We start from the raw sequence: 16082 nt of genomic DNA on the forward strand, positions 1-16082 counted from the left end.
TATCTTTACACCAGGCGATTCATGGTTGCTTCCAATTTACTAACTAGTACATGAGAGAGCATACTGATGGCAGAATTCCTGTTGGGCTTGATTGGTATTGTGCTATGAAGTTGTGGATGTGTGCCCGGTGAAGGGGGGAGTTGGTTATAGTTATAATACACTGTTCAAAGTACTGTAAAACTCTATTTGTCAAATCTTTTCTAATGCTGCTGAATAATCTATGCACCCTTTGTTTATTGTTCAATAAAGAAGTTTTTTTTTTAAATCCCAAATTTGTAAGAAAAAACATTTTTTTTGGATTTGGCGCTGGAGTGAGGGCTTATTTTCTGCTCCCTGAGTTGATGTTTTTATTGATACCATTTTGGGGTACACACAATGTTTTGATTGTCTTTTTTTGCAATGTTGTGGCCAAAAAAAAACCTAATTCAGGCATTTCGATTTTTTTTTCTCGTTAGGCCATTTACTGATCGGATTAATTTACTTTATATTTTGATAGATCGGACATTTCTGAAAGCAGCGAAACAAAATGTGCATTTTTATGTTTTTGTTTTGTTTTCAAGGGGCGATTTCAACTTTGGTGTTTTTTATGTTTTGTAAAAAAAAAATTGTACCTTTTTAATGGTCTCAATAGTTCCCTTAGGAGACTTGAAGCTGCGATCATCTGATCGCCTGTGCTACACACAGCAGGGATTCAGCACAGCTATGGATAGCAGAAATCACGATCTCCTATAAAGGTCAGCCATGAGGTGGATCTCGGATCCATCTGCGGCTGTTAGAGGCTCATGACAGGTGATCAGATCAGCTGTCATGTGTCGGGAAAGATGTCGGCTAAGAGTCGGAGCCAGAATCACTCGCAAGGACACAACATTGACGTTCCTGTACATCAAAGGTCATGAAGGGGTTACTCTATTTTTTTTATTGACTTTTTGCCCTGAGGAAGCTGCTTTTCTTTGCATGATACTCTTGGAGTCTCCCCCCATTCATTCCTCTAGCTGGCACTACTGGTCCTACATTATGTTCCCTCCATTGATTGCCTCTTTATGCTGTCCCTATAACAAACTTTATTTGTGCAATCCTTTATTCCACATCCTCCGACGGTCATATATTATTTGTTATATTTCATTATCTTCGCAGACACCGCAATCAGCGCTTTCTGGTGCTCTTTAAATTTATATTTTTCTTATTTAATAGTGATATTACATCTATTTTTCATTTATGTTTTTATCACTTTACTTACACATGATTAGGGCTGTTGGAGTTGCTAGTTTGGAGTGTTCTGGATATTTTGTACTGATTTGGACATTCAATTGGCTTTGGTATGATATACTGTGACGTTGGTATTATATGGATCTACAGTCATGGCCAAAAGTGTTGAAGGTGTTCTATAAAATTAAGTATTTCTCCCAGAAAATGATTGCAATTACACATTTTCTTGTAGACATGTTTATTTCCTTTGTGTTTATTGGAACAACACACAAAAAAAAAGAACAGAGAAAAGAAGGCAAAATGGACATAATTTCACTTACAACCCACACTGGTTTGTCCACAGGTGTTCAATGGGATTTCATTCTGGACTCATTCCTGGCCATATCAGTACTCTCCAGTGCTTTGTTTCCATCCATTTCTGGGTGCTTCTTGAAGTATGTTTGAAGTCTGTCCTATTGGAAGATCCATGACCTAGGATGCAAACCCAACTTTCTGACACTGGGCACCACACTGTGGCACAAAATCCTTTGGCAATCTTCAGATTTCATGATGCCAAGCACACAGTAAAGGCACCCAGTGCCAGAGAAAGCAAAACAACCCCAAAACATCTTTGAAACTCCACCATATTTGACTGTAGGTACTGTGTGCTTTTCTTTGCGGCCATATTCCTTTTTTGGTAGACAGTAGAATGATGTTCCTTACCAAAAAGCTCTATCTTGGTCTCATCTGTCGTACATTTTAGAAAACTAAAGCCTATTTTTTTTATGCCTCTGTGTCAGCAGTGGGGTCCTCCTGGGCCTTCTGCCATTGTGTTTAATTTCATTGAAATGTCTATGAATAGGTTTCGCTGACGCTGATGCACCCTGAGCTTGAAGGACAGCTTGACTTTCTTTGGAACATGACTGTGGCTGCTCATCCTCCATTCGGACTATCCTGCATTACAACCTTTCATCAATTTTTCGTTGCCGTCCACATTGAGGGAGATTTGCTATAGTGCCGTTGGAAATGTCTTGATTATGTTGAGCACCGTGGATCTCTGGAGATGGACTTGTAACCTTGAGATTGTTTATATTGTTTAACAATTTCGGTTCTCAAGTCCTCAAAGAGGTCTATTCTCCTCTTTATGTTCTTCATGCTTAGTGTGGCACACCCAGACACAAAATGCAACTTCTCCCCTTTTTATCTGACTTCAGGCATGATTTTCACATTGCCCCCATCTGTTCATTGCCACAGCTGAGTTTATAGAGCATCACATGCTTGAAACAAAGTTGTTTATCCACAATTTTGGAAAGGTGCCAACAATTTTGTCAGGCTCATTTTTGGGGTTTTGTATGAAAATGATGTCCTATTTGCCTTTTTTACTCTGTTTTTTTTTTCTGATGTTCCAATATACACAAAGGAAATAAACATGTGTATAACAAAACATTGTGTAAGTGTGATCATTTTCTGGGAGCAATACTTCATTTTCTGGAACACTTTCAAGGGTGCCAACACTTTTGGCCATGACTGTCTGCACTTATTTATTTCACCTAGGGATCCATTATTGCCTATACTGTAATATTGTAGAACAACAAATGGCGGTTTGTAGAAGGAGCGCTAGCGGCCGTCCCAATGAGGAGGAAAAAAGTGCGCAGGTCCCCGCAGCTCCAGCCGGATAACCCACAACAGGGGAGAAACACTTGCAACAGGAACAGAATAGCCAGTCTCAGGAGCGCAGAAGGAGAACACAGACACCAGTTAGGGTAATATTACTGTAATATTGGTATCTATTTGATTGTATTTCTTCAATTTTGAGGAATCTTATAGTACTTATTATTCTATATATGCATTATTGTAATAAATCATATTAATGTATATTGATCCATATATATCTATGGGGAGGATTTGGTTTTACTTGTTTTTAATCTTGGAGCTATATGGTGTTCAATAAAATAATTGATTTTGTACTCTTAGGTGTGCGCCGTTTACTGTATTGCTTTTTTCTCTTGATAGTATTGAAAGGGGCAACAAGACTCCATGAGGAGGAAAATGGAAAAGAAACTTAAGACAGGAGACAAAATGAATACCAGATCTTGAGGCTCGAAGAGACGGATCTCATGTAAATCTGTCAACATCTTATATACAGTATATTTTTCTCTTTTTATTATTATATCTCTATTCTATCTTGTTAAGATCTATTTTCTCCTTTTGGATTAAATGATTATTCTTGTACCATGTATGTATACCATGTGGTATTGTTCCACAAGCTATAAATAAAGGCTGTGAACAAACATGAAACGTGTCGGGAAGGGGGGATGTGGCCATAAGTGTATGTGGTTTTTTTTCTTAGCGCATGCCTGCACAGAAATAATAGTTTACACCAGGGAATATAAGTGATGTTTTAACCTTTCTATGTCGTTCTGGATTATCGCTGTACAAGTCCTGGTTCTTTATATTCTCTGAATCCTTATCATGAGGTCATAGTCGTCCATCGTATAAGGGGTTACTTACCTCTTCTGTACAATCACAACAAGTCCATGGTGGGACTGATGCACAACACAAGCCCTATACACATTGATGCCAAGTCCATGACTCTCAAGGGTTTATACCTTATGAGAAATAGTAATTATTAATAATCCCCCTGATGGCCACGTGCCCCGCCCGTCTCCATTCCTCCTCTTTAGGATGAACTCGTGAGCGATTTAGCCAATCACTATCCACAGCCGAAACTTATCTACAGTCATGGCCAAAAGTATTGACACCCCTGCAATTCTGTCAGATAATACTCAGTTTCTTCCTGAAAATGATTGCAAACACAAATTCTTTGGTATTATTATCTTCATTTAATTTGTCTTAAATGAAAAAAACACAAACAGAATTGTTCTAAAGCCAAATTGGATATAATTCCACACCAAACATAAAAAAATGGGGTGGACAAAAGTATTGGCACTGTTCAAAAAATCATGTGATGCTTCTCTAATTTGTGTAATTAACAGCACCTGTAACTTACCTGTGGCACCTAACAGGTGTTGGCAATAACTAAATCACACTTGCAGCCAGTTGACATGGATTAAAGTTGACTCAATCTCTGTCCTGTGTCCTTGTGTGTACCACATTAAGCATTGAGAAAAGAAAGAAGACCAAAGAACTGTCTGAGGACTTGAGAAACCAAATTGTGAGGAAGCATGAGCAATCTCAAGGCTACAAGTCCATCTCTAGAGACCTGAATGTTCCTGTGTCTACCGTGCACAGTGTCATCAACAAGTTTAAAGCCCATGGCACTGTGGCTAACCTCCCTAGATGTGGACGGAAAAGAAAAATTGACAAGAGATTTCAACGCAAGATTGTGCGGATGTTGGATAAACAACCTCGACTAACATCCAAACAACTTCAAGCTGCCCTGCAGTCCAAGGGTACAACAGTGTCAACCCTTACTATCCATCGGTGTCTGAATGAAAAGGGACTGTACGGTAGGAGACCCAGGAAGACCCCACTTCTTACCCCGAGACATAAAAAAGCCAGGCTGGAGTTTGCCAAAACTTACCTGAAAAAGCCTAAAACGTTTTGGAAGAATGTTCTCTGGTCAGATGAGACAAAAGTAGAGCTTTTTGGGCAAAGGCATCAACATAGAGTTTACAGAAGAAAAAAAAGAGGCATTCAAAGAAAAGAACACGGTCCCTACAGTCAAACATGGCGGAGGTTCCCTGATATTTTGGGGTTGCTTTGCTGCCTCTGGCACTGGACTGCTTGACCGTGTGCATGGCATTATGAAGTCTGAAGACTACCAACAAATTTGGCAGCATAATGTAGGGCCCAGGGTGAGAAAGCTGGGTCTCCCTCAGAGGTCATGGTCATGTCCTGCTGGTCATGTTCCAGCAGGACAATGACCCAAAACACACTTCAAAAAGCACTAGAAAATGGTTTGAGAGAAAGCACTGGAGACTTCTAAGGTGGCCAACAATGAGTCCAGACCTGAATCCCATAGAACACCTGGGGAGAGATCTAAAAATGGCATGTTGGAGAAGGCACCCTTCAAATATCAGGGACCTGGAGCAGTTTGCCAAAGAATAATGGTCTAAAATTCCAGCAGAGCATTGTAAGAAACTCATTGATGGTTACCGGAAGCGGTTGGTCGCAGTTATTTTGGCTAAAGGTTGTGCAACCAAGTATTAGGCTGAGGGTGCCAATACTTTTGTCTGGCCCATTTTTGGAGTTTTGTGTGAAATGATCAATGTTTTGCTTTTTGCTTCATTCTCTTTTGTGTTTTTTCATTTAAGACAAATTAAATGAAGATAATAATACCAAAGAATTTGTGTTTGCAATCATTTTCAGGAAGAAACTGAGTATTATCTGACAGAATTGCAGGGGTGTCAATACTTTTGGCCATGACTGTATTCCTGCTGTGGATGGAGTTAGGCTGGAGCAATCACATGACCAAACGGTCAGAGCAGATTACAGTATACAGAGATCGGCCCAATATTCTTCTTAGTGGGAAAACTGTATTACTTTAGTTTTGGCCTGTGAAATGTTGTAGCTAAAATACTTTATAGAAAAAGCACTAAATACTTCGTTCAGTAAAAATGGACATCAAAAATTATTCAGAGAACAAGCCGTAAAAAAAAAAAAACTGAATTCTACAGCAAGGATAATCTGTGATTTCTCTGCATTTAGTGTTTACCACTCACCTGGTTGGTTATCTGCAGGAATCTCCTCATTACACCGCTCATCACATCTCACATATGTCTCTGAAGTATTAATATTGGTCAGATCTTCACCCTGAAACAAATATTGTACAAGTCACAAACAGATAGAGAAGTCACATCTATGATCAGCTCTAATTCTGCCATCTCCACCGTTCTCATTACACAAGTATAAAACATATAATACTGGTGAATAAAACAAGACTGAGCACAAGACCTTCACAGCCGTCTACACATCATAGGAGAGATCCCATGACACCTTTTTTTCACCTACCTTATGATCTTGAGGAATACTGGAATTTTCTTCTTTACAATCCTGTGGGAGAAGAGGACAGGGACATCTCTCTGGTGTTGTCCTCCTACTGCATACAACTGGAGGAAACACATAAATGGGACTTAATCCATTTTTACATACAGATAATTATAGGCAGTGTGTATTTAGTCCTGACTATTACCTGGTGATGTGAGGGGTTGGGGAACCTCCATCATAACGTCTTTGTACAGATCTTTGTGTCCTTCTAAATACTCCCACTCCTCCATGGAGAAATAGACGGCGACATCCTGACACCTTATAGGAACCTGATACATAAAATGATACAGTCATCCCCTGATCCCTTCATAGCATTACTGTATAATGTCCCAGCATTCCCAGCAGTGTCACCTCTGCAGTCAGCAGCTCAATCATCTTGTAGGTGAGTTCTAGGATCTTCTGGTCACTGATTCCCACATGTTTCAGGGGATGAGGTAGAGACCCCCTGATTGGGCTCAGGGTTCTTCGCGACCCTTGAGACACAGGGGCCTGACAGCACTCACTAAAGATCTTCTTCATTACTGTGTAATCCTGGTTATGGAGAGACACATTAATAAATCTCACTACAGACATTTCCAGAGTCCTCACCTCTCCAGTTCTGTCCATCTGTTATTCCCATAGATAAGAATGATGTAATGTGACATCATCAGAATCTCTCACCTCTCCAGTAAGCAGGAAAAGGCTCTCGAGGGTGAGTTGTAATACCCTCTCTGCCATCTTGTCACTACTCCTATCCATCCTTGGTGGGTCAATCAGGAAAATACTCTTACATAGAAGATCTCCACTGAGAGGATCCGATATTGCAGTGACCTGAATGAGAAGAAATTCAAACATCATAAAGAATCTATTCAATATGTTAAGAATAAATCTTCTCCACATCACATCTTCATGGTGGCAGCATCTACCTGATGATCCTGAGGAACATTGGAATCTTCTTTTTTACAGTCCAACGGAAGAAGAGGACGGAGACATCTCTCTGGTGTTGTCATCTTACTGGATACAACTGGAGGAAACACATTCAGGGACTGAATCCATTCTTTACATACTTATAGGATGTGTGTATTTAATTCTGTTTCTTACCTAGTGATGTGAGGGGCTGGGGATCCTCCATCATGACGTCCTTGTACAGATCTTTGTGTCCTTCTAAATACTCCCACTCCTCCATGGAGAAATAGATGGTGACATCCTGACACCGTATAGGAACCTGACACATACAATGACACCATCATCCCCTCGATCCCTTCATAGCGTTACAGTATAACGTCCCAGCATTCCCACCTCTCCAGTCAGCAGCTCAATCATCTTGTAGGCAAGTTCCAGGATCTTCTGGTCATTGATGTCCTGATTTATCAGGGGGTGAGATGGAGGCCATGCTATTGGGCTCAGGGGTCTTCTCCATCCCTCAGACACAGGGGCCTGACAGCGCTCACTAGAGGTCTTCTTCACTACTGTGTAATCCTGGTTATGGAAAGACACATTAATAAACCTCACTACAGACATTTCCAGAGTCCTCACCTCTCCAGTTCTGTCCATCTGTTATTCCCATAGATAAGAATGATGTAATGTGACGTCATCAGAATCTCTCACCTCTCCAGTAAGCCGATAGAGAATCTCTACGATAAGGTGTAATATCCTCTCCACCATCTTGTCCCTGTCCCTATCCATCCTTGATGGGTAAATCAGGAAATTTTTCTTATATAGAAGATCCGATATTCTTTACTCAGAGGATTTGATATTGTAGTGATCTGAATGGGAAGAAAATGAGCTGATGTAACATCATAAAGAATCTATTCCATATGTCATGAATAAATTTTCTCCACGTCACATCTTCATGGTGGCAGCATATCTGGCAGATGATCTCCATAAACCATCATGTAACAGAACAGTTACAGCTCAGACATACCGGCATCCAGTATCGTCATTGCAGCGATGTAAACAGACTGAAGGAAACAATGGACGCCTGAGTGATGGAGTGGAAATCTAATATATAATGCTGAGTGTGTGTGTGTGTGTGTGTGTATGTCCGGGATTGGCATCTGCACCGTCGCAGCTACAGCCACAAACTTTTTCACAGTCCCAAGTCTGGACCCCGAGAGCGTCATAGGCTATGTTGTGAGGCGAAATTTTAACCCCGCGCGTTCCAATTCACCAAACAATTTTGCCCCTATCTACATAAATGGGGAAAAAGTGAAAGGAAAAGTGTTGGAGGCAAATTGACAGCTGCCAGATGAGAACAAGGGGGACTTAAAGAATGAGAGCGATGGCGCTAAAGAGTATATACCATACAGTTGCTAAGGTGGGGCCCTGACATGGGATACTCACCACACACGGGGATATGAACACACACACAAAATGCGCCACACACTACCATGTGCTTGAACACATATACCACCCTCTGCACACATTTCACCACACATACACCAACCTCGCCACATAAAGGTCGAAACACAAAAGTCGCCACTCAAAACTCGCCATGCGCAAAATTTGCCACATGCAAAACTAGGCTCACTCAAAACTCGCCACACGTGCAAAACTCACCTCATGGAAAACTCGCCACACGCAAAACTTGCACACGTGGAAAAATTGCCACATGCACAAAAGTTGCCTCACACAAAACTTGCACCTACTCAAAACGCACCACACATAAAACTCGCCAAGCGCAAAACTCGCCAAGCGCAAAACTCGCAAAGCGCAAAACTCGCAAAGCGCAAAACTCGCAAAGCGCAAAACTCGCAAAGCGCAAAACTCGCAAAGCGCAAAACTTGCTGCACTAACCTGTCACATGCAACTCGACACACAAAAAGTTGCTACACAAATGTCGCAACACAAAACTCATCTCACAAAAGTCGCTACATGCATGTCGCCACAAGCAACGCAACACACACAAGTTGACACATGAAACTCGCCCTAAAACACACACAAGTCAGGTATTAGCCTTCAAAAATAAAAATCTGATTAATAAGCAGACAAACTACAAGAGCAACAAATGTACCATATAGGAATCCGGCAGCTGTCAGTCACATGACCAGTCTATTATGTGTATGTGTGAGCTAATATATACTGCCAGGGAAGAGGGCTTCCTGTAGGCTGCCAATTTACCTTACAAATACTGAGGTAAAAATACTGACCAAATAATGTGTGAACGAGGTCTAATACAGGAGGAGATGACATACAGGTACATATTATATACAGGAGCAGATGACACACAGGTATATACTGTAAACAGGAGGAGATGACACACAGGTATATACTATGTACAGAAGGAGATGACTTACAGGTACATACTATATACAGGGGAGATGACACACAGGTATATATTATATACAGGAGCAGATGACACATGGGTATATACTATATACAGGGGAGATGACTTACAGGTATATACTATATACAGGAGGAGATGACATACAGGTATATACTATATACAGGGGGAGATGACATACAGGTATATACTATATACAGGAGCAGATGACACACAGATATATACTATATACAAGAGGAGATGACACACAGGTATATACTATATACAGGAGGAGATGACACACAGGTATATACTATATACAGGAGGAGATGACACACAGGTATATACTATATACAGGAGGAGATGACATACAGGTATATACTATATAAAATAGGAGATGACACACAGGTATATACAGAAGAGATGACACACCGGTATATACTATATACAGGAGGAGTTGACACATAAGGATATACAGTATACAGGAGGAGATGACATACAGCAGGTATATACTATTTACAGGGGAGATGACATACAGCTATATACTATATGCAGGGGAGATGACATACAGGTATATACAGGAGATGACATACAGGTGTATACTATATATAAGGAAGATGACAAACATGTATATACTGAGGGGAAAATGAGAGGTGTGAGGTGAAAATGAAAAGGTATGAGTGCAAAATTAGAGCAATGAGGGAAAACAGTGGAGTGATCGGAAAATGACAGATGTGAGGTCGAAATGACAAGTGTTAGGGGGGAATGAGAGGAGTGAGGGGGAAAATAAGAGGAGTGAGGGGGAAAATGAGAGGCGTGATGGGAAAATAAGAGAAGTGAGGTGCTATAACTAATCACAGATATTTACTATGCCCAGGCAACGCTGGGCTCTTCAGCTAGTATGTCATAAAGATGGAGCGCGGCCTGAACGCGATGTGTTTTGTGTCCTTTCCCCAGAATCTGCCATCTACACGGATAATGGTGCAGATTCCTAATACAGGAGACGTTCTGGTCACAGGGCCTCTGGAAATACAAAGTGCAATGACACTGGGAGGGTCCCGGGGAGCGGCCATGAGGGGGATTTACAGGAGTCATTCATTATAACTGCCGCAATTATAAATGTCGCCTGAAGAAACCGCGATAGAAACAAGTCCGGTATATAGAACCGCAGAGAGGCTTCTACAGGGGACGTGTGCGCTTCTCTCTATTCATCGTCTATGGGACGGAGGAGAAACGAGCGCGGCTCTAACTGGTGACAATGCAGGAAGACGATGAGAGAATCGCTGACGCTTTCTACCCTCAACGTGACAGGTTCCCTTATATGAAGCCCAGAATGACAAATACAAATGTTCTAGCGCCTGCGGCCAGTAATGGGGAATCTCCAGCACCTACCTCCACGGTAGATGCTAGAGTGTATGGGCTCCTTCCAGGTGTGACGTCATTTCCGGGGGCGTGTCCTATCGGGAGGGGGCGTGTTCTCCAAGGCGGCAAAGGAAAGCAGCATGACAGCTTGTGGACGCCATGGAGGTCAGTGGTTTCAGGGTGAAAAATGCTACTTGCCGATCGCTATTCGCTATTGGGGGGAGGCCCTGTGGTGGTCGACCTACTTGTCTGTGTGGGGAGTGACCCGTGGTGGGATTTTGGGGGGCTCCGCTGATGCTGGCTATTGTGGGGGACCCCTGTGGTGGGATTTTGGTGGGCTCCGCTGCTGCTGGCTATTGTGGGGGACCCCTGCGGTGGGATTTTGGTGGGCTCTGCTGCTGTTGGCTATTGTGGGGGACTGCTGCGGTGTGGTTTTGGGGGGCTCCGCTGCTGCTGGCTATTGTGGGGGACCGCTGCGGTGTGGTTTTGGGGGGCTCCGCTGCTGCTGGCTATTGTGGGGGACCGCTGCGGTGTGGTTTTGGGGGGCTCCGCTGCTGCTGGCTATTGTGGGGGACCGCTGCGGTGTGGTTTTGGGGGGCTCCGCTGCTGCTGGCTATTGTGGGGGACCGCTGCGGTTTTGGTGGGCTCCGCTGCTGGCTATTGTGGGGGACCCCTGTGGTGTGGTTTTGGTGGGCTCCGCTGCTGCTGGCTATTGTGGGGACCCCTGTGGTGGGGTTTTGGTGGGCTCCGCTGCTGCTGGCTATTGTGGGGGACCCCTGTGGTGGGATTTTGGTGGGCTCCGCTGCTGCTGGCTATTGTGGGGGACCCCTGCGGTGGGATTTGGGGGGGTTCCGCTGCTGGCTATTGTGGGGGACCCCTGTGGTGGGGTTTTGGTGGGCTCCGCTGCTGCTGGCTATTGTGGGGGACCCCTGTGGTGGGGTTTTGGTGGGCTCCGCTGCTGCTGGCTATTGTGGGGGACCCCTGTGGTGGGGTTTTGGTGGGCTCCGCTGCTGCTGGCTATTGTGGGGGACCCCTGTGGTGGGGTTTTGGTGGGCTCCGCTGCTGATGGCTATTGTGGGGGACCCCTGTGGTGGGATTTTGGTGGGCTCCGCTGCTGCTGGCTATTGTGGGGGATCCCTGCTGTGGGATTTTGGGGGGCTCCGCTGCTGCTGGCTATTGTGGGGGACCCCTGCGGTGGGATTTTGGGGGGCTCTGCTGCTGCTGGCTATTGTGGGGGACTCCTGCGGTGGGATTTTGGGAGGCTCCGCTGCTGCTGGCTATTGTGGGGGACCCCTGTGGTGGGCTTTTGGGGGGACCTGCTGCTGCTTGCTATTGTGGGATTTTGTGGGGGGGGGGCTGCTGCTGGCTGTTGTGGTGGACTTCTGTGGTAGGCAACCTGCTTTTGTGAGGGGGGCTGCAGGCTATTGGGGGACCCGTGACCTGCTTGTGGGGGGGGGGGGCGACCTGCTGCATGCAATTGGGGGTGACCCATTTTAGTGGGGGGTGACCTGCTTGTGGGGGGGGGACCTGCTGCTGGCAATTGGGGGGACCCCTGTGGTGGGATTTAGGGGTGACCTGCTTATGGGGAGACTTGTTTGGGGTGGGAGACCTGCTGCTGGCTATTGGGGTGACCCCTGTGGTGTGATTTGGGGGCGACCTGCGTGCGGGGGACCCCTTTTAGTGAGGGTGACCTGCTTATGGTTGGGTTTGGGGAGGCGACCTGCTTGTTGCGGGACCCCTTTTAGTGGGGGCGACCTGCTTGTGGAGGGGTGACCTGCTGATGGCTATTGATGGGCCCCTGTGGTGGGGTTTGGGGGTGACCTGCTGGCTATTGTTGGGGACCCCTGTGGTGGGGTTTGGAGGTGACGTGCTGCTTACGGGGTGGACCCCTTTTAGTGGGGGCGACCTGCTGCTGGCTATTGGGGAGACCCTGGTGATGGGGTATGAGGGCGACATGCTTGTGGTCGGGTTTTGGGAGGGCGTGACCTGCTGTCTATTGGGGGGGACCCTTGTGGTGGATGTGGGGGGAGACCTGCTGCAAGCTATTGGGGGACCCCTGTGGTGGGATGCGGGGGTGACCTGCTTGTGGTGGGATGTGGGGAGGCGACCTGCATGTGAGGGGTGACCTGCTGCAGGCTATTTGGGGGACCCCTGTGGTGAGATTTGAGGGCGACCTGCTTGTTGTTGAATGTGGGGAGGCGACCTGCTTGTTGTTGAATGTGGGGAGGCGACCTGCTTGTCGTTGAATGTGGGGAGGCGACCTGCTTGTCGTTGAATGTGGGGAGGCGACCTGCTTGTCGTTGAATGTGGGGAGGCGACCTGCTTGTCGTTGAATGTGGGGAGGCGACCTGCTTGTCGTTGAATGTGGGGAGGCGACCTGCTTGTCGTTGAATGTGGGGAGGCGACCTGCTTGTCGTTGAATGTGGGGAGGCGACCTGCTTGTCGTTGAATGTGGGGAGGCGACCTGCTTGTCGTTGAATGTGGGGAGCCGACCTGCTTGTCGTTGAATGTGGGGAGGCGACCTGCTGCTGGCTATTGGGGGGATCCCGTGGTGGGATTTGGGGATGACCTGCTGCTTACAGATGGAACCCTTTTATTGGGGGGTGACCTGCTGCTTACTGGGGGATCCCTTTTATTGGGGGCGACCTGCTTATGGGTTGGGTTTGGGGGGGGGGGGCTGAAGAGGGTTTAAGCTGGGTGGGGGGTGGACATCGAAGGGGGTGTGTGCTGGGTGGGGGGGTCCACGTCCGATGGGTGTTGGATGTCCGATGGGGGTTTGTGGGGGTTGGACATCCGAAGGGGGTGTGTGCTGGGTGGGGGGGTCCACGTCCGATGGGGGTTTGTGCTCGGGAGGGGGGGTCCACGTGTGATGGGGGTTTGTGCTCGGGAGGGGGGGTCTGCATCTGGGGGTTTGCTGGGTGGGGGGTTCCGCGTCCGGTGGGGGTTGGACGTCCGATGGTGGTTTGTGGGGGTTGGACGTCCGATGGGGGTTTGTGGGGGTTGGACGTCCGATGAGAGTTTAAGCTGGGGTGGCGTTCGATTGGAGGGGGTGTCTGATGGGATTTATGGTTGGGGCAGGGGGCGCCATATTTGGATTTACGCTTGAGGGGAGGGAATGTCTGGTGGGCTTTGGATTTATCCTGTGGGGTCCGCTGGTTAATGTGAGGTGGATGTTCCTGACTGGGGGAGCGAGGTTATGCTGTGTGGCCATCTGGTTGATGTGGGGGGGGGGGGGCTAATGCTTCATTGGGGTACACAAAAAAAATATGAGTGTATGCTGCTTATGCTATGCAAAAAAAAAAGGTATTTCCCTGTAGAGTAGGCCACACCACCAACTGGCACGAAGCTAATCCTTTTTAGCTTAATGTCAGTAGGAGGCAGACATGGGTCTGGACCACCCAGCTCAGTTCTGACTTAGGTTTTGGGGTTTTTTTTTTTATTAACGATTTTCCTTTCTTTTTTTTTTCTTTTTTTTTTTTTTTTTTCAGATACGGCTTTTGAGGGCGACAGTGGAATTGTCACTCTAATCTCCCACCTAGAATTGTCACTACCATATCATCTGTGGTCTACGAGGCAAGGCCCTAACACATCAAAAGTGTTTGTGGTTCCCCAGAGGACGGTCCATGCCACGAATCCCCCTACCCTCTGGCCCCCCCAGAGCCAGATAGAGTAGGGAGGGAAGACTAATCCGTTATGTGCCAGCCGCCGAAAGGTCTGCGTCCAGGTTATTCCATGCCCATCTTCATCATCGGTCTGTGAAGAATGATGTGTGACCTTCAGGACAGGTATATCCTACCAGGCAGTGAGGGGGCTACTTTAAAAAAAAAAAAAAAAATGGAAAGGACAGGACAAGTATGTCCTAGTTTGCCCCTGAGCAATATGGACATCTTCTGGGGAAACCTTCCTATTCATGCAGCCTCCATGTTTTCCAGAGGCTCCTGTGACCCTGCTCTTAAAATATCCAGGCTTCGGTCTAGGCCTTCTCTGGTGGCCGGTCCACACCGCCAGTGCCCTGAACAATCATGCACACCAACTTTCTAGTGTGTCCTACTCTGCACCTATCAGTTTAAGAGTACTTCGCTTCTGCAACAGAGGACTAAAGTCTGCCTCCCAAGACATCTGCTGTTCAATTTTGGTTGTTTTGGAAATGTTCTGTCCAAAAAACCGACGGGACAACTCTCCGACCCGCCAGGAAAAGATGAGACCTTCCTTTAGGCCAACCCCCTCCTGGCATCCATGAACCCACCAGCACTGGTCTGCTAGGCCTGGATCTAGCAGACTCTCTTCGACATGATGGGGCGTTCCCACCTTGGATGTTTCTCAGGGTCGGCTGCCGTGTCCTTCACAATTCAAGGCCGGTATTACGATCTCTGGTCTGGGACACCGAAACCTCAGACATCGGAGGCAGGCCTGGGGGGAACAGAGCCACATACCAAACCGACAGTCCAACCCGCATGCACCAACAGCATACTACAGTTTTACAATACTTTAGAAATGCATAAAATGAAACAAGCAAAGGCATAAAGTTATTCAATGCAAAAAAATGCAGTTTTATAAAATTAGAAATGTTTCTATATCTAATGGTAAAATGATATTTATCCAGTATTTCTATAAGTAAAAGTCTGAGATTTCTGTGGGAAATGGTCATTTGTTCCTCTTAAACCAGTTCTGAATGTAAATAAAACATTGCTCTGATGAAGTCTCCACATTGTATTTTCGCCTTTCATTTCATGCGCAGGGCAGGACAAGCCCATGATGTATCTGTGTAACACATGGTAGGTGCTATAATAACAGCCGTAGGCTGGTTTCACACCAGCGTTCGGCAGGGCTGCGGATGGCAGCCTTCTTCCTCCGTTAAGGCTACTTTCACACTAACGTCGCTTGCTGTACGTCTCAATGCGTCATTTTGGAGAAAAAACGCATCCTGCAAAGTTGCCTGCATGATGCGTTTTTTCTCCATAGACTTTCATTAGCAACACATAGGGACGGATTGCCACACGTCGCATCCATCATGCGACAGATGCGTCGTGTTTTGGCGGACCGTCGGCACAAAAAAAGTTCCATGTAACTTTTTTGTGCGTCGAGTCCGCCATTTTCGACCGCGCATGCGTGGCCGAAACTCCGCCCCCTCCTCCCCAGAACTCACAATAGGCCCCGGATGCGTTGTAAAACTGCCTCCGCTGCCCACGTTCTATATAAAACACACTGTCCGTCGGGCCGACGGTTTGCGACTGCCCGTACCGACTGACTAGTGTGAAAGTAGCCTTAGCCCTGCTCACTGCCA

The 16082-nt window shown here is 46.1% G+C and overlaps 1 protein-coding gene and 1 long non-coding RNA gene across 3 annotated transcripts in view; one reads left to right on the plus strand and one right to left on the minus strand.

The window, feature by feature from the left end:
- The window catches only part of LOC143766192 (uncharacterized), a 161593-nt gene that overhangs the window by 16626 nt on the left and 128885 nt on the right, over positions 1 to 16082 (minus strand). The window contains exons 2-10 of one of the 2 annotated variants that reach the window (XM_077253670.1): positions 7783 to 7940; positions 7474 to 7653; positions 7276 to 7399; positions 7101 to 7198; positions 6856 to 7005; positions 6547 to 6726; positions 6341 to 6464; positions 6160 to 6257; positions 5871 to 5961 (exon numbers count right to left, since the gene is read on the minus strand). In XM_077253670.1, the coding sequence (XP_077109785.1) occupies positions 5871 to 5961; positions 6160 to 6257; positions 6341 to 6464; positions 6547 to 6726; positions 6856 to 7005; positions 7101 to 7198; positions 7276 to 7399; positions 7474 to 7653; positions 7783 to 7860 (1123 nt within the window). In that variant the 5' untranslated portion in view covers positions 7861 to 7940. The remainder of the gene's footprint in view (positions 1 to 5870; positions 5962 to 6159; positions 6258 to 6340; positions 6465 to 6546; positions 6727 to 6855; positions 7006 to 7100; positions 7199 to 7275; positions 7400 to 7473; positions 7654 to 7782; positions 7941 to 16082) is intronic. The other variant, XM_077253669.1, reaches the window with a different exon arrangement.
- Positions 10821 to 15504, plus strand: LOC143766204 (uncharacterized). The gene is made up of 2 exons (XR_013213545.1): positions 10821 to 10963; positions 14287 to 15504. It is a non-coding gene; the product is annotated as an uncharacterized LOC143766204 (long non-coding RNA).

The sequence above is a fragment of the Ranitomeya variabilis genome, chromosome 4 (assembly GCF_051348905.1).
Source record: "Ranitomeya variabilis isolate aRanVar5 chromosome 4, aRanVar5.hap1, whole genome shotgun sequence".
Classification (NCBI taxonomy): Eukaryota; Metazoa; Chordata; class Amphibia; order Anura; family Dendrobatidae; genus Ranitomeya; species Ranitomeya variabilis.